The sequence below is a fragment of the Erpetoichthys calabaricus genome, chromosome 13, assembly GCF_900747795.2.
Source record: "Erpetoichthys calabaricus chromosome 13, fErpCal1.3, whole genome shotgun sequence".
Classification (NCBI taxonomy): Eukaryota; Metazoa; Chordata; class Cladistia; order Polypteriformes; family Polypteridae; genus Erpetoichthys; species Erpetoichthys calabaricus.
Genome location: NC_041406.2, coordinates 70,216,444 through 70,240,823, shown reverse-complemented (window position 1 = coordinate 70,240,823; position 24,380 = coordinate 70,216,444). Strand labels below are relative to the sequence as shown.

Genomic DNA, 24,380 nt, shown 5'->3' with positions numbered 1-24,380 from the left:
AAAAGCCCATAGTGGTATTTCTTACGCGATTTTGGGCTATGCAAGAAATAAATTGTTGTTGTTGTTGTATGGTCCTAGAGAGCCACTATACAAAATTTGGGCCCTATTGGTCATAAAGATGTAGGATTGTATAGGGAACATTCTCTTAAACTTAAAACTGCTGTTTGCCAATTTTTAAAAAAAAGTTTTCATTTCTCAAATTTTAAAATTACTGATTACCAAAATGCACATAAATGTATCTCTATAGTTTTTTTCTGCCCATGTTTCATGAATGAGACCCTATTTGTATATGCTGTATTAAAAAGCATTACTTCATTCTGCACAATTAAATGGTTAGATATTAAAATTCTAACTTATAAAATCTGCATATGACACTAATATTGGAAGGGTAGCAAATTTTGAGGAGGCTGAAAAAGCAATCTAGGATAACCAGCAAATCTTTAAAACTGTGCAAGTATTTGAAAAATGTATTTCATTGTAAACAAGTGAAAGGTGCTACATGCAAATAAAGAGACAATCAATCATTGATTCACAATAAGTAATATTGCCTTATAAGAAATACGCTCTTAACAAGATTGAAGGTTTCTACTGATGCAATATTTTCATTTTCCATGGAATGATTACACCCCAAAACAATTAAAAGGGCTAAACAAATGTTAGTCTGTATCACATACATTGTTAAAGGAAGACATATGCTCAAATTCCTACGTGTTCCAGATAAACTGTATTTGGAGTATTTGTTGCATTTCTGACTACCACAATAAGAAAAGAACCAAGCAGCACCAAACGTTTTGCATCTCTTGACAAAGGGCATGTTCCACATCGACTGAAGGGAATTGAAGGAGAAGAGAATCCACAACAAACACAAGGCTCAATGCGTTAAACTAATAACTTGTCTAGTTAAAGGAGACACTCTAGTGACGTTTAAAATCATTTCAATAAGATATTTGTACAACTTAGTTATTAGTTTAACAAGTGAACTTGACTGACTAGGTGAATATCTCTTCTTAGATTTGTTGATTTTACATAACGAAACATGGAACTTCTCAAAATCATAAACTGAAAATAGTGCCCTGTGCTAATATTAATGCATTAATTAACATTAATATGTAAATGTGCTTTAAAGAGTGCGTGATCTGTACCTTATGACCAAATATCTGACAATAAGGGCTTTTTTTTATCTACTAAACAGCAGTACTACACAGAAAATTGTGTCATCAGTCAACACTGACACCAGCAGGTCTAGTGGTAGATGCACAAAAAAAATAAATGGGAATAGAAATAATTGAATTCCGTTTTCTATAAAACAAAAATCACCTATTCACATATAAAAATACAAAGTGTATGCAAATATAAAAACACAAGTTTATTAAATTAAATTAAATTACTTAAAATTGAATTGTGGAAAAATAAATTCTTTATGAAACCATAAGCATCCTCATTCTATAATTAATTTAGTAATGGTGATTAATGTTCAATGTTTTTTAATGAAAATCTCAAATGAGTAATGTTACAATAACTGGATATAGTACATAATGAAACTGGCTCTAAACAGCACAAAAAAACTTTATAATTTAAATTCTACCAAGTTCAAAATTAAAAAGAATTTTAGAAAATTTACATCATTTTATAAAAAATAAAACCAGCCTAAATGTTTATTGCCCATACAAATGTATCATATTCTGCATATGAGTCTGTCCAGTTGTAAAAAGATGATAAGCACACCAGCATATTGCACACACTTACAACAAAATCACTTTTTATCACTTTTTTGTGTGTTTTTTATCTCAGATATTGACTATTTGCCCAGTTCTTCCAGACACACTCTTCAAAATTATAACAACAACAATTTATTGTTTGTATAGCCCAAAATCACACAAGAAATGCCACAATGAAACAGGCCCTGTTTTTGACAGCCTCCCAGCCTTGACTCCTTAAAAAAACTCCCCAAAAAAACTTGTTAAATAAGAAATGGCAAAAATCTTGGGAAAGGCAATTAACAGAGAAACCACCTTCCAGGTAGGTTGGGCTTGCAATGGGTGTGAAAAAAAGGGGTAAATACAATAAACAAAACAGAACACAAGTAATCCTCTTTACAGAGCTAGATGACCAATCTATCATTTTAAACTCAGAAATAAAATGGTACAAAGCACCTTGTTCTTGCACAGAACTTCTGACCAAGTACAGGTGCAAGCACCATGACAATAGGCAAAGGAAGGGCAAAACACATTAGTAATAAATAGCATCCAGCTTGACTTTTAATTCTAAAAAGTCTCAATTAGCGTAAGCAACCCTAATTGGGGGTGTTCATAAGAAATGTACAATCATCTTGAGGTAGAACTACAGATTAAACAAAAATAGCTGTTTTAAATATTGAAAAAGTAAAATGTGTGCTTCAGTTTCAATGTTCAAAGTCCAAATTTAATTGGTTGTAGTACAAATGTATCACTGTTGTCCCTTTGATGGAGCTCCTTAGTAAAGGATTAAAAATCAAAAATATTAACATATTCATATTCACTGAACTTGAAATAATCTTAAATGATAACCACATGCTTATGTTTGAAATTTACCAGTTTTAACATTCTGGGAGTAGCTCTTAATGGGATAAGACCACCGTTAAATATTATAATATTCATGATCAACCATCTTGAAATACCATAAAATGACACTCCACATGCCTGTATAACTGATACCCATTTTTTCAAAGGTTTGTTAAAAGCAGTGACCATGTTCCCTCTTAACCTATAAAGGGGTACAGCCCTGGGTTCTGTTGATATGGCATACACAATTTAAAGTCATTCTGAATATTTTTGCTGAAGACACCTATTAGTTTACTCTTTACTTTATTTGCTTAGCAGATGCTTTTATTGAAAGCAACTTACAAAGCAGGTCAACATAATCGAGTAATATCAGTTTGGGGACTCTTTGAGATCAAGTGTTATAGGACAAGGGTACAAAATTGATTTCCACAAGTGAAAAACAAAGTATAAACTAGTTACAGTTCCCAGATATGCAAAATCTACCAGCAGTCACTTAGAAATTCACCAAACAAGAGTCTTCAAATGCTTCTTGAATACAGTGAGGGAGTCAAGAGTTTCAAATGGAGGTGGGCAGCTTGTTCCACCAGCCAGGGGCTACATATGAAAAGAGTCTGGACTGAGATTTGATACCACACAGAGGTGGCATCAATAGACGCCATTCATCAGCAGATCTGAGTGGTCAAGAAGCAGCACAGGTGTCAAGTGTCTACATATTTGTAGGCGTAGATCCACTGAGTAGGCAAGCATACATGATTTGAACTTAATATGTGCCAATATATGAAGCAAGTGTAGTGATCTGAACATGTGCCTGCCTTGACTGATTGAATACCAGACATGCCCCACTGCATTGTGAATTATCTGCAGTGGCTTGGAAAAACATGCTGGTGGTCCTGCCAGCAGAGAGTTGCAGTAGTCCAGCCGTGACAAGACCTGAGCCTGGACCAGGAGTTGTTCTGCATATTCTGTCTGATGCAGGCTGATCTTGTGGATACTGTACAGAGTAAATCTGTAAGTCCGAAAGACCACAGCAACATGGCCCTTAAAGGACAACTGACCATCAATCACCACCACAAGGTTGCATACTGACTTGGCAAGTGTTAGTGATAATCAACCAAGCTGTACTGAGACGGGGTTCTGAACAGACACACAAGCTGGGATAACAAGAAGGTTCCTCTTTGCCATGATGTCTCACTGGGACTGTGATTGCCAAGTCAGAAGTTTTCTTTCTGTAGCTGTGTTTATCAAATATTACCAAAGTTCTGCAGCTTTTAGTTCATTTCATAGAAAAGTTCAGGCAATAGCATGACATGTGTTCAAATAATTCCACAATCCACATATCTTTGTTTTAAAAAATTTTTAGTAAAATTCAAAGCGAAACACTTCATACAAGAATAGAGAAAAAAATACTATTATAGAGAAAAAAAATGTTCTTGTTTAAAGAAAGTTCTGTTTAAGGCTTACTTGTTTCACTTCTCTCTAAGTTTGGTCATACAGTCATATTACGTGTATATTGGTCAGTACAGTCAGAAAACTGTCTTTGTAAACTAATCTAACAGTCTATGCTATCAGTGAGAATATTTCCTAACTGGCTTAATTAACACTCTGTTTTTACAGGAATAGCTAAGAAAGTTTTCCTTCCTGCTAACTTACAGGAGGTAAAAGATCATACCATAATCTAAGTAATTATGAGAAACTAATATTCTAGCGAAATTAAGCAGACACTTATGTGGATTTCAGATTAATATTAACTTTCTAAGATCTTACACTTTCTTTTTAAATTTTCTTCCTTTTAAGTCATTCTGGTGTGTGTTCAGACCATAGTGTGTATGTGCATTGTTATTTATCTATCTACTCACATATTTCTTTAAAAAGCCTCTGTAAAAAGCCACATTTTTCCCAGTTTAGAAATTAATAATTGCCTCAATGTGTGATCTCAATGCAAGGTAATGTTTGCTTTGTTTAGTAATGAGCAACAAAAACATATTTATAAATTGTTTTTATTGAACACAGATTGAATACACAGCACAATTTGGATGTGGTATTGAGGGGGACCATGGATGCTAAAATGTCAAAGTCATGTTAGCCATAGTTATTACTGCTAGATGAGCTAAACACTGACTGGCAAGTGAGATGAACCTCTGTCTCTCAACACTTAAGAAGGTGTATTGCCTACATTCCTTTTATACTACAGTATATTAATCATAGTATTTTCTAATTATTGATATTCCATTCATGCTGTAGCACTCTTTTTCCTTGTTTTAAGAAAGACTCTTTTAAGTCAATATTATTATGTGTACTTGCATGTGTCGGAATTGTACAGATTTTATAGTATAACTGATTCTGTGGAAGTGAAGAGATTTTTTATCAAAGACAGCTTTATGTCATTAAGTAAAATGCTTCTTTTGTAATTTTTTCTGTTATGATAATACATTTTTGAATCCAGAGTGCAAAATAAGCAATACCTTGATTGATAATATTGTAGACTTGTAGGCATTGATATGGACTTAATTATAGAATAGCAGCCTGTTGCCTGCTGGTGTTTGAACAGTGATATATTACCTCGAAAAGCAAGGCTGAATTACAGCTGCTGCTAACACTTCAGGGTCTTTCCAAATGAGTTAGTATCAGTCGACAAATAGTGATTTTAAAGAGTATGGAGTCTACATACTGCCAAGCTAAATTTAGCCCTGGGATCATCTTAATGTCTAGTTTTTAAGTTATAAAACTAACTGATACCTTCAAGTTATTCTTAACTTAAGGCCTTTTTACAGAAGCCAGGAAAGTTCATATTTTTATGTAACAATACACTTTAAACATTTTAGTTTCTTAGACAAGTGAAATGTTTTGACTTTTAATCCACACTCTTCTATGAGTTCAGTTGCAAAGGACTTTCATATTTAGTTCCCTGCAGATGTTTACTTTCTTTTAAATCAGTGGCATGGCAGAATGCCCCGAAGGGGATGGATCAAATTCCTGTGCCACGTCTCTTTAAATAACAAGCCTGTTGCTGGCAACACATATTAAATCTTTGACGAGAAGTATATCTTGCTACATAGCAGAATATTTTACTCACCTTCCAGTCAATATTTGCTCACTGTGGAAAACAGAGCCAATTGGGCCATTCATCATCATCATCATCTCATTTGTATAAATAAACATTTTAAACATTAAGCATTCAAATGTTTAAGATCTGAGATTTTAATTTGTTTTTGGTGTGTGGCAAGAAATCAAATAATTTTTAACTCATATTTACACAAGACAAAAAAAAGCGGTTACAGCTTACCAGCAGGAAGTTCAGTTAAGAAATGGAGGGATGCTGGAGATAATAAAGAGCCTTGATAATAAAGGTGCTGGCTATAAAAGGGAAATATTTTTAGCAAACCAAATGAGCTCATATTTGGATAACTGTAGACACCTTTTTATTCTGGAGACGGCTGTTTGCAGAATAAAGAGGGATGGCTAGATTTGAGGTATACGGTAAAAAGTGGTATTAAGGGGAAGCCAATCCTTTTACAGGCAGGGCTGGTTGGTTATTCAGCTTTCCCATTAATTGATTTATATTGATTAATTATTTGCTAATGCTTTAATTCCTTGTTATGTATACATTTTCATTGTTTTATGTAGTATATGTTATATATTCCTTTATAAATATGTAGCAAAGGTATGTTTTTTCTTCAGTCAGAAGATGATAATACTGACAGCCAGCCTAGCACAGATAAACTGACTATACAGTACTGATTGGATGATATCAGGCTGTTACATTTTTCAGTCAAATCAGTTGGTGTCTTAAAGATATCTCTAGTTTAGCGCCATCTTGCCTCCCTTGGCATATGCTGAGGATCCTGACCTGAGCTCCTTTGAACAGACCAGTGTTTCCCAACCTCGGTCTTGTGGCTGCAGGTTTTTGTTCCAACCAGCTTCTGCTTTTAATTGGACTCACCTGGGCTATTTACGTGATGTGTTATTTCCCACTTCACACTTGTACAGCACACTTGAAACTCCACTCCACTGTCTGCAGCAGACATCAGGTGATCCAAATGTCTGACGTTGTGTTAAAGATATACTCAGCTTCAGCTGACAGTCAGCTACAGGTAAATTTGGTGCACCTCAAAATATCAAGTTTCACTTAAGTGCCAGTTTTCTCCAGCACCTAAGAGACAGAGCTTGCACAGTTTGCCAGGCTGCCTCACTCAGCTCAGTCCTTGGAAACAATTGCAATACCCTGTAGTCTTGCAAAACAGTTAGCATAGCAGTAGAATAGGCTATTTATTAAACAAACATAAGGTTTTAAACTTTCTTCTCCTGTAACTTAACTTTAGTTTTTTGGTCGGCAACTTAATCCTTAATCACATAATTTCTAAATGCATGCACTCTCCATCTAGAAATTTCTTTTCTCTTTTCCTGTCTCTACCCTCATTTCTCTTTCTCATATACTTTTTCTCTACAACCTTTTCCCTGTCCTATCATTTGCAGCTTTTCTCTGTAGCTCAGTTTTTAAAGGGCTGCACTAGTATGCCCTGGTTTATGTGTGCCTATATCATTATGTGCTTGAGATGCGCAAATCTTGTTACAGCCAGTGGTGCCTTTCTTGGGAAGGTTTCTACTTGTTTAAGATTAATTTCTCCATGACCCCAAAATAAGATTAGCTGTTCAGAAAACTATCTGTTTGAAGTTTGATTATTTACAAAAAATGCTTTAATTGTTATAAGGGCTTTTATATATGGCCAGTTGGCAGATGAAGAAATCTATGCTAATATTTAATTGGTATTGCTTATCTTTTACACCTATGGATATTGAATTCTAATAGCAGATATGACAGAATGATGGACCAATGAATGGAAGGTTTTGATGAGTCACCTAGTAGACTGTTTATATAGTTACAACAGCTAAGAGGCATTTTTCATAAGTGTCCAACACCCCTGAGTTGGGAATTTCCATTGCTATTTCACAGACCACATTATGGGTTTTCCGGTTATCGTCATGGAACATAATGTTCATGTTTATGGTTAAGGAAAATAGTGGATAACAGGATTATGATTTCAGTGTAAATTCTGCTTCACTCAATAATGTTTGTAATGTTGTTACAACTGTACTTCCCTCCCTATAAATAGAGATTGATGGCTTTATTTGTGCTAGAAAATATTACCCATAAGCATATCTCCCTTTAGCTTAGGACTATCAGATAATTCTGGAAATTGAATAACTTCCCAATGTTCATTTTTTAATTTCCAGTTTGAACACCTGGCCTATTTTGCTTTTGTTCATATGGATATACATCTCCTTTGAACCAAATTTATTGACATCTACCTCTTTTCTGCCTGAGCTTACAGAGATCACCTTAACCAAAAATAAAGTAATTTCATTTGAAATACAGTAAACACCACTCTAGGTGAAACATTCACAAAATGAAATGCATATGGGTGAACCTCTTTTGGGACTCTGCCACCTCATTGTTTCAGGCATAGACTTACCAGAATTGGGCTACTTCCATACGTACTTTTAGTACGTTCTGATTCTCAGTGCCGCCTACACTCATGCAATAGCATTAACAATAAAGTGAACTGATGATCTCCTTTAATACACATTTATAGGCTTCTTGTGTAATAGTACATAATAGTCAAAATATTAAGCAAGTATCAATAGAATATAGAGTGCTCTATAGAATAAAAAGTGCACTTATAATCAGAAAGCCACTCAGCATTTAAAGCCAGTATTCCCAGTCTTACATTCAGTAGGGCAGCCATCTCTGTTATACTGTTTTCTTATTTTCTGTCTTTCGCACTCTTCCAAAACATTCAAATCAATTCTGTCTACATTTAAAGACTCTCTTCCTAAATAGGAGACCACATTGTCTGTTTCCATTACATCATACAGTCTAGCGCTTTTCCATAAATGCTGAGTCACTTAACATTTAAACTCTATGTTTTTGAATTCTCAGGGCACTTTTCAATGTGCGGTAATTATTTTACATGGTTGGGCCTGTCTCAATTAAAGGGCTTATGCATGTGGTTCTCTCAACAGAACAATAAGTAAAAATTATTACAGACATTCTACAGCTACACACATTGGTGTAGACTTGCTACATGAATGCTATGTTTAAAAAAATATAGAAGGTAGTCACAACATGTATTTTCAATGGAACTACACAACACTGTTAAAATTATTTGCAGGTTTTAAATAGATAATGCTAACTGTGTTCTTTTGGTTGAAGGTAGGATGTGAACACATGAAAATAATCTTTAATTAAATGTATTTGTAAAAAGGGAACTGTGTGGAGAAGTTGTGATGGACGGCTGGCAGTTTAACCTGGCTGGGACACCCCAAGAAGAAAAAGATGGGGGAAGGCAGTAACTTTTGGACACTGCCTCCCTCAAGACGCTAGATAGCAGCTCCCTTGCAGTTTAATGGTGCTCCGGATTCCCACAGGACATCCTGGGATTTGGAGTGCGGTTTCAGAGTCCTGTTGGGTGCTGTGGGTGCCGCCAGGGGGAGCTGTCGAAGGACCAGGGGAGTCATACTTTTCCTATAACCCAGAAGTACTAATGGATCACATGGACAGGAGTGCCAAAGTACTTCCGGGCTGACTAAAGAATTGGAGGTTTCCATCTGACCTGGAAGTGCTGGCAAGTCACGTGGAAGGAAGAACAGAAGGACTGCTGAAAACCCAGCAGGCGAGCAGGAGTTGAGAGGTAGAAGACAGAGCTTGCTGGGAGGTGTGGAGGAAAGATTTTATTGATTTATTGCTTATTTAATTGTTTATGGTGGCTGTGGTGCTTGAAAGGCACTTTGAAGAAGAAAAAACAATTAAAAGCACTTCTTTGTGCTTTTACCCTATGTCTTCGTATCTGTCTGTTGGATTAAAAGGGGCAACAGTTACCCCTGGCATTTACAAAGTATAAAGTCAGCAATGTAACATATACTAAAGTAACAACACACAGTTAAATGTTCAGTAATTATGATTATATTTAAGAAAACAAAGAATTTGGCAAAAAGATCAATCAGTTGTTTGTTTAGCTTTTAGTTATCTAGATTAAAACCTACCTTCATAAGTGCCATTATTTGGTGAAAATTCACATCACATATCATATGTTTTTATTTATCTACTACTCCAATTACCTGTTTAGAAAATGAGATTAGCATGATATTGCTTCTTTTAAACCTATGCTGGCTGTTAAATATACATTTTTCACAGTTTTCCAGTAGTTTGGTTATATTTTCCATAATTATGCATGAAATAGCAGGAAAACTTATTGATTCATAATTTATAGGATACCTTTCGATCTCCTTACTTGTGAACTGAAGCGAAACTATCTATGTCTATCCAGGGGCCTCATGCATAACGCTGTGTGTAGAATTCACATTAAAATAGGGTATATGGACAAAAGCGGCAATGTTCATATGCAAAAAAATCCAGATGCATAAATGTTCTCCGTTCTTCTGCTACATACTGTAAATCCCGGTCAGTGTGAAAAGTAACGTACGTGCACGCGCCTGCTGCCACTCCCCAACTCCTCCCAGAATTACGCCTCTTTGAATATGTTCACAAAGTTGCACAGTGCCCGAAATAAAAAGGAAGTTGTCAGATATCAAAGTCGCCATGAAAAGGTGAGTCATAGCCCACCGTCTAAGTGTCATATGGAAGCTTATTAGGGTACAGAGAAAAGAAAAAAAATAGGGACACAGTGAGAAAAAATCATGGAACTTTAATCTCAAAATTTCCACTTTAATCACGTAGTTTATTTTGTCATTAAAGCAGAACATCATAAACTTATCATAAATCATCTTAAAATCTTCAATTTACTAGTTTGTCAAATCCCATTGTAACTAAAGTAGCACATTAAATGCTTTGTATTCTATTTGTTCTTCTATGTGCTCTATGTGGATAAATCACTACATGATTCTTAAATGGGCTTTCTCTTCCTCCGACAGGACACAGAATCCATTACATTTGTGATATTAGAGCTCATTGAATAATTTAAATACTGAGATGCATACTTGTTATCATTTCATGATGATAGGAATTAAAGCACGTTCTTAAACATGGGAACACAGTGGCGCAGTGATAGTAACGAGCTGGCGCCTCATCCAGAGATTGTTCATGATTCCCGCAAGATGCTTGCTGCATCATGCTCGACCTTCGATGATATAATTTATTGCAGCAGTACTGTCTCTTTCAAACGTACTAACCCCCAATTCCTGTAATTCCTTTTCTTTCTCCAAGTAACCAATCGCCACACAATCAGCTCTGTAATACGTAGATGTCAAGCCATCTGTAGGCTTAAAACACCGATTCTTCAAAACTTTTAAGGAACATTGAAATATCTTCGTAGTACATGTTTAATTATTCTAACCATCTATCCCTCCAGTGTTGTGCCAGCCCCAGCAAGGATGCAGCATGAGGCAGGAACAATCCCTGAATGGGCGCCAGCTTGTCACTAGCACTGCGACACCGTGTCCTCACATGTTTAATTATTAACAGTATAGATTATTTAAATAATGTTAACATTTTATCAGTATAATGTAATAAACATATTTTGCTGAATTTCATCTTAAAAATGATATCGTCATCATATGTAAATGCGTGCTTTATAAAGTGGCTCAGGTTGTGCAATATTATAAGTGTATTGCAAGTTTACAGTGAGGTAATTGTACTTATAAGTACAAACAGTTCTACAAGGAGCACTTGATGGAATAATTGAGTGCATTTATAGTTCTTGGGATTAAACTGTTTTTGAACTGCAATGCCCCTACAGGAAAGGCTCTGAAGCGCTTGTCATTTGAGAGCAGTTCAAATAGACAGCATGGCTGAGGCAGTGTGTGCTTGATGCTGCATACTGATAATTCTCTTTCCAATCAGCTGCTGTAGAGCAGTGATTCCACACTCAGATACAGTGATATATATGGTCAATTACCCCCTATCCTAAAACTGGAGGTACAATGCTAAAGAAAAGCCATGCTGACTAAACTGAGTTGAAACGTCCATACCAAATGCATTTGACAGTTATAAAAGTCGATCCGGTTTTGACCTGTCATCCTAACCATTGGTTTAAAGAGATGGTGATAGCAAAATCATAATCTTACCAAAGCAATCCCAAATGCATACCAAACAAATACCTTTAATGAAGGTCCCTGAACAAAATGACTAGCCCAATACAATCACAAATTGATGCAGTCAGGTTATTATAATCATCTGTAAACAGTGACATGTGATTTGTGTTTACTATATTCATACCAATACATGCAAAAAATGCAATATCACCCTCTGCTCAACACACAGCAAAAAATGTCAAAGAGGGAGCTGACTATGAAGAACTTTTTTTGTGAAACAGGAGTGGACATTAGATGTGTTGTCAATCCGTTTATAGTAGAAAACTACCACATGGTAGTGAAGATGATATTTGTCAAGTTTTAACACAAGTTTTAATGAAACATGCTCCTGACATTTTAATCAATGGCCCTCTAATGGTTAATCCTTCAATACCAAAATACATTTCTAAACTCATCCAATTGAATGCAGCCAAATTTAATTATTATTAATTATGTTGTAACCTATCATTTTTTGTTCCCAAATGTTTTTGTCAAGTCTTTTGTTTGTGCCAGTTTTTATATAATTTTTTTTTCTTTCTTAATAGATCAAGAATAATGAAACAATAATATTTCAGAACTTCTATGCCTGGCGCAATGATTCATACTTGAGTGCAGGAATTCTAGGATTTGGATTCTACCTTTTATTGGGAATAACCTCTCTACCCTCTGTCAGCAATACAGTCAACTGGAGAGAATTTAGATTTGTGCAGGTATTTGTTAATTGATTTTTTTTACTTGGAACAAACGAATCTGACAATTTAAAAATTTAAATGGGATCAATTACAAATGCAAAATGACATATTTGTATTTATCCTTCCATGCATAAAACTGCTTGATCCATTTCACGTTCATTTTGGACAATTTTGTATGAGAGAATAAAAAATAAGTAACTATAATGAAAATGTACAGAGATCCCAGAAGAATATGTAAACTCAATACAAGGACATAGGTCAAGGTTCATGCTAGCAACCATAGTACCTATTTGTTTTTATACAAGTTAAAATAGCATGCAGTTTTAAAAACGTTTAAAAATTTAAGTATCACTAGTACAGCTGCTAATAAAGAAGTGTTAAAGACACAGGGTTAGAAAAGTTCCCAAATGGACCTATGGAAATATAGAGACAGAGGAATACTCGAACCGATGAGCTAATGAAAAGGAGATCTCTTCCACATGTCAGCTTGGATGGTCAACTGAGAATAACAAATCTGCAATGGATAAGAACCTTATGCTAGCACCAGGATAAAAAAAATTAAATTGGACTTCTATACTTTAAACAAATACACATATCTTGAAATCAAAAATGATGTGTCGTTCCTACTCTAAATAATAGCTCAAAGATGTGGCTCCTTCAGTGGCTTAAAGTGATTATTTTGAAAAAGAGAAAAGAATGAAAATTAAACAGATGTATTTCTTTATACTGGGATTAATCTGAATGAAGTTACTCATTGTGTAGCCTGGCTAAGTGGATACAATTTAAGCTATGTCTTTAGCCACACATCTTTTAACTGTCAGCGTTATTAGGTGCATGGAGATGGAGTACATAACATATTCACTTCTACCCTACCTGACCTTAAGCAAATGCTCTTCCGCTAATATTTATGACTTAATGCAATGACTGTGGTAAGTACTACGCTAGCACTAAACCCACATGCATTTTATTTGTTTACACATAATCGCTAGTTGCTGCATCAGGCTAGTGTATAATTGGGAAAGGTGTAATGGGGTGTCATCTGAATATGAGGGAAAATTAATGCCAAGTTCTCTAATGATAGTTTCCAATGGAAGCGTGTAAAATGAAAACAGTAATGGTCGCAGTACTAAGCGCTGTGGGACACCATATTTACAGTAACTTCTTGAGTATAGTGATTTAGCACTGGCGGCACATTTCTATAAATACTGGTACATTCCTGTCCTTTTCAAATGCAGAGAAACTTGTCCATGCTTTTACTACATTCCCAAATTATTACTGTAACTGAGTGAAAACTGGGTCTGACAGAATTTCATTGTTAGCATGGCCAAAAGTCTGTGCACAGAAAATGGCAAACTGAAGCAGTAAACTCAAATTAATCTAATCCAATTAATATACAACCCACATAAAAGGTATGGACTCTTAAAAACAGTTGGAAGCAATGGTAAAGCTATATTAGAATTACCAGCTGAATAACAAAGGAAACTTAGCAGAGTATGTTAAAAATGCTATCAACCAAGAAAACTTTGGGTTTTGACACTAGTGTCCAGAGGTGTGACCAAAGTCTTATCTGTGCTCACAGAGATAACCTTTATTATTTACCTAAAAAGATTTCACTTTGAGTTCTTGGGCCTAGATATGAGACAAGACTCACTGATTATTGATGTCATGCATGTAAAAAGCTCCATGTTAATAAAAAACAAACAACAAACTGTTACTGTGACCAAAAATAGTTAATCTTTAAAAGAGAATGATGAGAAAATGAAAGTAAGTAAAAAGATACATTTCCCATAATTAAGACTGAACTTCTGTTCATTGTTCATATATTATTGAGGTTCAAGGCAAAAATATAGTTCATTTGGTAGGAAAGGATCATTTAGTAGTAATGCAGTAGTATTATGTCTATTTGCCTTGCACACAGTTTTCAAAACACAATCTTTCTCTCAAAAACCTTGCTGCCAGTTAAAACTTTACCTTATTTATTCTCTAGATTCTAGCCTCTGATAGGGAGTCACCTTTACTACTATGATCAAAAAAGATTTATTTTGAAAATCCACAGGCTATCTCCTGGATGCCCTTTGTTGACCTCAAATGTTCCTATGCCTCTGATACCCTAAACTCAGTTATACAGACATGTACCCAAGGCACCTTCTGCTGAAAGTTACCAAGTATCATTATTTCTGAGTATTTATGGCACTGCCCTCCTGTGAGTTAGTCCTGTCTGACTAATAGGCAAGAGTCTGTTAGTCACGGCAACAGTAGGTACAGCTCAGTGCCAGTCTCACAAGGGGTTCTTCAAGGCTCTGTCCTCTGCTCTCTGCTGTTCTGTATCTACATGCTTCCTCTTGGCCATATTATTTGTAACTTTTGACTGGGTTGCCACTTTTATGCAGGTGATACTCAGATCTATTTCAGTGTAAAAAGGAGAAGTTCATCAGAGGTTTTTCAGCTCATAACTTGCCTCAGTGAAACTAGAACCCAGGTGCCCCTTCTACTCAGTTATCATAGCTCCAGCCTATTCAAAACTCTGCTGCATGAGTCTTTATACAGACCTGCAACAGTGAACGTATAACACCCATGCTGATTCACTGGCTTCCTTTGGCTTACAGGATTGTGTATAAAATTCCATTAATAACCTATAAAGCTTTACATGGCCTTGCACTGGACTACAAAGGTATCCTCTTCCATTACTATGCTTTTGTTTACCCATTAAGGTTCACCGATTCTGGTAATCTTGTTAGGCTCCAAACTAACCAGTGCTCCATGGGTGACAGATCCTTCAGCTCTATAGCTCACAGACTTTGGAATGACTTCTCTAAATTAATGAGATCAGCTGACTCAATTCATTCTTTTAAAAAACAACTTAAATCTCATTTGCTCGCCAAGGAGTTTAACTTACCTTGACATTCTGACCCTTTATTCAGTATACCCTCTCTGTCGAGGAGCTCAGGATGATTTCTGTTTGTACCACATATGATGTTATTTGTTCTAGGTTTTTTTGACATACTATTTTTATTACTACGTTTATTGTCTTTTATTCTGTTTTATTGCTTTGCATATCCTGTATTTAGTGTTTTCGGTGGATATTACTTGTATCCAATGGTATATATGTTCTGTTGTTCTTTCTGAATTTCTGTAAAGTGCTTTGAGCACAGGAAAGGTACTATATAAATAAAATGTATTATTATTATTATTTTTACCTGTCCCACGTAGAACCCCTTTACTGCAACCAATTAGCCTGTATTGATTTTAGTCCACCATTCTTGGTTTCTTTTTTAAAAAATGCCTTCTTCTAACAGATTAGTAACATTTTCCCTCTGGAAACCAAAATACCATCAGGGATATTTACATCACCATTCATTTTCTGAAACAATTTGCATTACACGGTTGTGGAGAATGAGAATGAACTCTCCCAATACTGGGTCTAAGAATGAAAGTAGCCCTGAAGAAGATGTGATTAAAGGAGACACTCATGCACAGATTCATGAACACAAAACTACTTCAGGCCAATTTGAAGTCAACAACTAATCTAATTCTGTAGAGGAAAATGTAATATTCTCAATACACCATGGATTCCTACACATTTAAATTAAATGAAATTACAAAATCCAAAGCAATTTCTTGTTATATTGCATAATAAATTAAAAAAAATAGCTACATTTGCCTTGGTAAAAGGCCATAATCCAGACCAGTGTTTCTCAACCTCTGTGCGTCACAGATTGCTATTGTTGAATGTGCTAGTTGGTGGAAGTGGGTCACCATATGATATTTATCATATTCATCAATGATCTTCCCCACCTCCGGCTGTTATGTGCACTTGCCTAAAATCCCCCCACCCTGCTATTATGTTTGTGCTTGTGACTCCACCGTACTCTGACCCCCTTGTTGACTGAGAATATACTTAGAGAAAAAAAACTTGGTCATTGTGACGATTGTTTTTATCCTACCACTGCCACCAAATGTGACGATGCGGGTTTGCTCCACGCTCCCATCCAACTGCTGGGAGCTTCTGAACCCGACACCGTCGGTAATGTCACCAAGATGAGCTGACATATGAGGGCAATTCTCAAATGAAGCCAGGGGATATTTCCAAAAGTGCCAATGTGCTTTTATTTTAAAACCAACAAAACAGTGTCCAAAGTGCAGTGCATCACGGTTTCAACAAATAATCCATAAAAACAAGTGTTCAGTGGGGATAAATAAATCCTTTAAAATCTGAAGTTAAAAATGCAGTCTCACTGTTCATGATCTTAGCACACCTCCTTCTCTCATTCTCCCCGGCTCACCCATAACTCGTGTAACCGGCAGAGACCCAACAGCAACAAGCTCCTTTCGGCCAACCTCTGTCTTGACTGCCTCCAGACATTGTAGCCATACTGCCCGAGGTCTGCTCTCCTCCTTTCTTCTTTTGCGCTCACGTAGTCGCTCCTCAGATCCCCGGGAAGGGCACCTGCCTTGCTCACCCCACTCACCCGAATATTCACTGGGGTAGACTAGCCCTTAGAATGCCACAACCAAACGCTCCTTCATGGGGCCCAGCTAATGCTGTCTCCTCCTTACAGGTGGCCAAATCCTCCCGCTAAGACTGCCTTTCACTTTCTTTAACCTCTTTTTCCTTTTCTTCTCCTTGATTGATCTATCCATCCCCCTTACCTGGTGCCGACCCGTATATATACACATCCCCACGTGCCTCTGTGGGTGCAGCGCCTTAATCACACGCCGCAGGAAGCTAATGAAGCAATTGAGAACGATCACACCCACATGTCCAGGTGTGATTCGCACCAACTACCTCATCAGCTCCCCGTAGTCATGCAATCGCGCCCACGGAGAACGACACGGCTATATGGATTTAAAACCTAGCCCCTCTTTTTGAAGCCCGGTACCACAGTCATGACACTATTAAGGTTGAGAAACACTACTAAAGACAAACAGCAACCTGGCTGGAAACCTACACCTTACCTAACCTAACTACCTTAACCGCTAACCTAACCCTACCCTAACCCTAAGAGTGCTAACTCTTCTGTGGTTGATTTTTTTTTCAATGTCAATATTGACATTACTCACAAAGCACAAGAAAAACATGCAAACTTAGAAAGACAGTACACAATTAACTAATAATAAGCAAAATCAACAGAAATAACATACAAATAAGAAAAATGATTCAACATGAACAAAAACAACAGCAAACACAAAAATGTAAGTAAATACACAACATCTCAATATTTAGCTTTGTACCCTTTGATTGCGACTTTTGTCGACACCCATCTTGAGTTAATCATCATACCACTATTGAGTCAGTCAGCCAGTCAGTCATTATCCAACCTGCTATATCCTAACACAGGGTCACGGGGATCTGCTGGAGCCAAGCCCAGCCAGCACAGGGCACAAGGCATGAACAAATCCCGGGCAGGGCGCCAGCCCACCACAGGGCACACACACACACACAATAGTGCCGCCCACTATTGAGTCATATTATGTAAAATATGCATATATACAGTGGCAACATGATAGTGGTGTTCATTTTTAAACAAATATTACAAATAATGAATAAACTTTTGAGCATTTATTTATAAATATATTAAAGTTGTATTTTTAATTTGTGAAATTATAACAATGCAATCAGTGAAATAAATGCATTTCTTACACAGTAAATACATTACTTACATTTTTAGATACAAATTACCTCCCAAATTTTACTATATTTTCTGTTAATAAAGGTTTACAGCTTAAAGGATGTAATTTTAACATGTTTAATAATGATTTTCTAAAATGAATGTCTTATGTTTACTGAAGTTCTGTACTTTTTCTTTGCAGTCCAAACTGGGTTACGTCACTCTTCTGCTATGCACTCTTCATACCTTTCTGTACGGCTGGGACATGTTCTGCCATGCTCATAACTATAGGTGGTTTCTCCCACCAACATACATGTTCTCTCTCATTGTGCCTTGTATTGTACTGATCCTTAAAGTTATTCTTGTTATTCCTTGTGTGGATACAGCAGTCATGAGAATTCGGCAAGGTTTTGAACGACATGCAGAGAAGACACCATATGCAAAGAAAACAAGTATTGGGGGTACCTTAGCATTATAAATGAATTAATATGTCACTAAAAATTACTTTCATGAATTTGTAACTTTGTTCTTTTGTGCCAACTATCAGAAATACAGTATTAAATTATAATCACCCAGCAGAACAGGAATAATACTATATCTGTACAGATAACCTTCTTTTTTTCCACAGGAAGACTGCTATATTTATACAGTAGGTACTATATTAGTATTAGGTTGAGTTTAATTTTAACTTATATGAGAATAAATTATTTATGTCCATGAGATTTTCAAGTTTTGAATAATTAATTAAAATCATATGCAGTACATACGGTACCACACTCAAGCTTATTTCCGCTAGTTTAATGTGAGGGCACATTAAATAATAATAATAAATATGTTAAATTATAATGCAATTGCAACTTCCCATTTGTGCTGTCTCAATCTTCTTTATTGCCCCTGCAATGAAAATTACTATTGCAGGAAACACACTCCAATGGATATCCCATATGTCTTAGAGTCTTTAATCCTTTAAACAAATTAAAACTGCTATAAGATTAACATTCAATCCAACTACTTTCCCTACTACCTTTCCAACTTCTCTCCCAAATACAGGTGAACATGAATGCCAACTTGTTATTAGTGATGAATGAACCCCGGGGAGTTTGTTTCACCATGAGTTCACTGAAATCATGGAAATGTTTGGGAATTTTGCCAGTCTCTGTAAAATGTTTTGAAATCAATAGGGAGGAAGAAACTGAACTAGTTTTGAACAGAATATAATGTGAAATGGTCTCTTAGGTGTCCCTGGGGGCTAGGGAAGTATTTGCCAGCTATGCTGAATCAATTACAGTGGAACCTCGGTTCACGATCGTCTCGGTACACGTACAACTCGGTTTACGACCAAAACGTTCGCCAAACTTTTGCCTCGGTTCACAACCACGCACTTGGTATACGAACAAGCCAGTTTCCCTTTCGGTTTGTGCGCGCCGATGATTTCCACACCTGTTGCATTGGTCTCGGTCAGACATGCGTGCTTGCACGTGCGTGCGTGCTTTCGCTGTGAACTCTTTGGGCTCTATTTCATTTCCCTTCCGGTTCGTGCGCGCCGATTACTGTATTTAAGTACGTATTCAGTCTCTCCCTGTTCATTGTTCTCAGTCAGACGTGCGTGCTTTACCAGTGAACTCTTTGTGCTCTACAGTATTTTGTGTGCTTTTGCAGTTAACCATGGCTTCTAAGCAAGTGAAGAGTGGTGAGAAGAAACTGTTGCAATGTTACTTTTCTCTTTTTTTCAAATGTTTATTTTTTTCCATGTGCTTAAAACTCATTTAAAAAGAGTATTTACAGCGATCAGGTTGTAATGTTATTAGCATGAACTCCTGCAATGTTACTGTCTTGGTTGACTTTTAAATAAAGTTCGGATTTGTTCAAATGTTCCTTTTTTTCCCCCTGTGCTTAAAACTCATTTAAAAAGAGTGTTTACAGCGATCGGGCTGTAATGCTATTAGCGTGAACTCCTGCAATGTTACTGTCTTTGTTGGCTTTTAAATAAAGTTCAGATTTGTTGAAATGTTCCTTTTTTTTCCACCTGTGCTTAAAACTCATTTAAAAAAAAAGTGTTTATACAACGATCAGATTGTAAGGCTATAGCATGGACTGCTGCAATGTTACAGAGAGAGAGACTGCCTCTGAGAGACAGAGGGGGAGGGGGCTCACGTGCTGCTGAGAGAGAGAGAGTGAGAGAGAGAGAAAGAGAGAGAGAGAGAGAAAGAGAGAGAGAGAGAGAGCCTGTGCGTGCAGCTGAGCAGGGAGCCTGGGTGTTTGTGTCAGTGTTATTCAATGTTTTTACATTAGTTTACTATTACACTGTGCATTCTATGGTGTAATTAACTATATTTGTGCTTAAAAATCTTTAAAAAAAATATATTTACATACAGTTCGTACGGTCTGGAACAGATTAATTGTATTTACATACAATCTTATGGGGGAAATTGCTTCGGTTCACGACCAAATCAGTTTACGACCAGAGGTTTGGAACGAATTATGGTCCTGAACCGAGGTTCCAATGTATTGTGGCAAAAGATGTGACCTGAGCTGTGAGGCAGCAATGCTAACCACTGTGCCACAGTGCAGACAAACTAGCAATAAGTAAATAAAATACAGATCATTGCTCTCACGAAGTTCCAGTCCTGTGGCACACATTGTGGTATCTTCAGATACTTTGCAATTTTTTTATCATCAAGAAGAAATAAGCACCTTCTAAATAGTGTTAAATCTTTTGTTATGATTATTATTTAATGGGATATCTTTCTGATGCAAGAAGGGGAAGAGGAAGGGATCCTTTAACACTTGTTTTAAGATCTTAGCTGTGCACATGGCTAATTATGCATGAAAATTAGCCATGCAGTTCTGTGCTGCCAGCTCACAGGGATCAGTGTTATATTTTCAGCAGCAGTACTCATAATATTCTCATTATTATCAGCTAATGCAGTGTTTCTGAACCTTTATGGTCCCGCGGCCCAGCTTTGCATTTTAAAATTCATTAGCAACCCAATCACAGCCAATGTAAATCACCTCCCTTTGTGAAATAAACATAATCGGAAGAGTGTCCCCCTTTGTTAAACAAGTGTGATTGGAAGAGCAGGAGGATTGATATACTACTATTTTAAATTTTCTGTTTCTATTACATTTATATATTTTATATTCTATTACAGAAAAAGGCACAATATTGTCCACTTGAATAATGGAATTACTTTTAATTAAAAAGCTGGTGAAAGGGATTACTGTTTTTGCTGTGGTATCAAACAGGAATTAAGTATTACGAAATTTCACTGGTATTAGTATTGAACATAAAAATTCTGGCATCATGACGTCCCTAATAGACACTATAGTTTAAAGTTGTAGAATAATTCAAAAATATTTACATTGTTTGAAAACAATGCTTTGTAAAATACTTCTGATGACTTGAGAGATAGAATTTTACATAGACAGTTACAAAATATACATGAATAACACTACAGCTCTAAAATTCAACCATTGTAATGGGCAGCATGCATGGGCCGGCATCTCAGTCACGATGGGTTCCAATACCTTACCAGGACAGGAAGCCAGTCTGATAAAATACAGAGAAGACTACCTGGCAGGAATACATGGTCCCCTGACATGGTAGGTAGCAGCATCCTAACATTACCTCCACAGAGACCCTCAGGGCATGCTGGGAACTGTAGTCCCATAGGGTAGCCTTATCAGGTTCAATTGGTGCTGTTTGGAGTGCTGAAGGCATACGTGATTCCTACTTTTTGGAGATTGACCCAGAAGTGCTTCGAATAGGCTATGCCATTGCACCAAAAGTATTTATGGGTCTAAGATAAAAGACGCTGCTCGCCCTCATTAAGGAAGTTGGAATCTGGAGTGGAGGATAGACAAAGCTTGTCTGGGAATTGTGGAGAAAGAAATGAGAGAGAGAGAGACAGAGAAAGTATATTGCACTTGTGCATGCATTTGATAAACCTGTTGCAGATATTTTATATCAAATAAATTATTATTTGAACCTGGAACTTGTGTCTGTGGTGTTGTGTTTAGGGTCTGGGTGCTGCAATGCCCTCTAGTGGTTATTAATTTTGAAGTGCAGCATTTAAGATGTTCTCTATTAATACTTATTCTTGCATAATTTTTGCTGCCATTTTAATGCTTTCACTCCCTTTTTGCATATCTTTACAGTATATAATGAATGTATGGTGTACACAATTATGATGTATTAAATTCACCTTTTAATATACTTTATAAATCAACAGCATACCTAAAAGTATCATCAACAATGTTATCTTGTGATGAATGGGTGTTTTGTTTTTTTATTATGAAACACTAGCTGGGGTATCGGGAATCTGCCTGCGGTGGAATAAAGTGCAGATGCGGTCACAAAATAAATTCCCTAAGGAAAATATTTTAACCCCCCTGAGTCCCAGAAGAATCTCTTGAGGGCACTTTTCAAATAAAGCAAAGGTGCAGACAATAAATAAAGTTCCCCAAGAAGAACAATTTTAGGCCAAAACATAACCCAAACAAATGCTAAATCTGTGGTGGAGAAACACCCAAAATGTTATTTTTGTGATGATTAGAATATGATAGTAAATTGAAATAAATGCAAATTTATCATTTTTTCCTTTCAGTTTCTAACATTTGAGTCTCTTGCTGCTCTTTCTTTGCTTGTTAAATTTGAAGATCTCAATCATTCAATGAATTCTCTGACAATACTTCAGCGACATAGTGACTTTGTCTGCTTGTAAATAATTGCTGTTTATTTCCTATGAACAAGTGTAAAGAGAAAAAAAAGGCCAAACAAGAACAAAAAACTGCACTAGAACTAGTACATTTAGCTAAAAAGTGTAATAATAATAATATAAACTATAATTATAAAGTAGAAATAATTCTATAAAATTAAGAAAAACACATAGTAGAAAAGTGATGTATTAGACAATAAGCCCGATTACTAAACTGTTGCTAAAAAGGTAGAAAAAACAAATCAATGATATGCTTATCTATGTATTCATTTTCTGAACCTGCTATTTTCAGTTTATGGGGATGGAGATATAATATTTCCCAACAGAATTGGGAGCAAGGCAGAAATCCACGATTAATCCTAATATGCACATCTTTTAGAGGACATTGGAGAAATCCCAAGAGAATGCAAGAAGATTGTACAAACTCCACAGAGACAAGGTCTGAACCTGGATTGGAACTCTGCCTTATCACTAATGACTCTTCAACCATGCATTCCTTAATACACATGAAAAAAATGAACAACGAAGTATTCAGTCATGTGTAAATGTACATGAGGGAGGGTCAAAAAGTTTCTGCACTTTTTTAACTATATATTAAGAATTTCAAAAACAAATTTCATCACTTTTCTGCATAGTCAACTTCCTTTGCGATACAATTTTCCCAGTGTCATACCAATATTTTAATCCCATCAGCAAAAAATTATTCTGTTTTCGTGAATCAGTTCCAGGGTTCTTTCTTCATTCCTCGTGGTTGTGGCTGTAGCTGGACATCCACAGCGCTCTACATCTGTCACACTAGTACAGCCATTTTTGAACATTTCAATCCAATCATAGATGACTCTACAAGAGAGAACTTTATCCCTGTATTGAGCACACATGTGGAGATGAATTTGTGCTCCCAGCACACTTTCTGCCCACAAAAAGCATATGACAGAATGTTGTTCCACTTTAGTGCAAATTATAAGTTTTGCAGCCATCTTCACCACAGGGTGACAACTTATACTAAACTGCAAGGGCAGCCAGCTTGCTACACAAAACTAGTCACATAGCACTCTCAGAAACAACCAATTACTACTCCTCCCACCTTCATCATTTCCAATGGAAATTTAAAAGTGCAGAAACTTTTTGAATATCCCTCGTATATATAAGAAAATGTGAAATATTTCTTTTTCTCTTATGTGTAAACTAAATTATTATCTTCCATGCAATATATGCCACTATATTCAGGTAATCTGAAAAAGGTACAAAAACATAAAAGTATTAATAATTTGAATTCATATTGTACAATATTGCTGTCTTATTATTTATTTGTTGTCCTATTACTTAATTGAATTTTGAAATTGTTATATGTGTGACCTTTCAAAACTCTAATACTTTTAGCATAAAGTTCTGAAAGCAAACACATTTATTTTTTAAGCTGAAGAGATCTGTCAAATTAGTGAAATATACCCTAATGGCTTGATTTTGTTTTTGTTGTTTTAAATGAAAATTAAGTTAATTTTTGGCTGAGAACCAAACTCATGGTAATATTATATAAACATTAAATAACACTTCACAGTTAAAATATATATATGTAAGTCTTAATGTTGCTTGTTGAGTTTGAGGTACAATGGAAGTTAAACACGAGGACTGATAGAGAAGGAGTCTGAGCCCACTGGGTACTCTTTACTAATGTTCTCCTATTCCTGCTTTCAAGCTACAAGCACAGTATTTGTGAAGCACACTTTGAATCAG

The 24,380-nt window shown here is 36.1% G+C and overlaps 1 protein-coding gene across 1 annotated transcript in view; it reads left to right on the top strand.

The window, feature by feature from the left end:
* The window catches only part of steap4 (STEAP family member 4), a 51,876-nt gene extending 33,102 nt beyond the window's left edge, over positions 1-18,774 (top strand). Inside the window, exons 4-5 of the mRNA XM_028791039.2 lie at positions 12,173-12,337; positions 18,131-18,774. Of these exons, the coding sequence (XP_028646872.1) occupies positions 12,173-12,337; positions 18,131-18,406 (441 nt within the window). The 3' untranslated portion in view covers positions 18,407-18,774. The remainder of the gene's footprint in view (positions 1-12,172; positions 12,338-18,130) is intronic.
* The last annotated feature ends 5,606 nt before the right edge of the window (positions 18,775-24,380 follow it).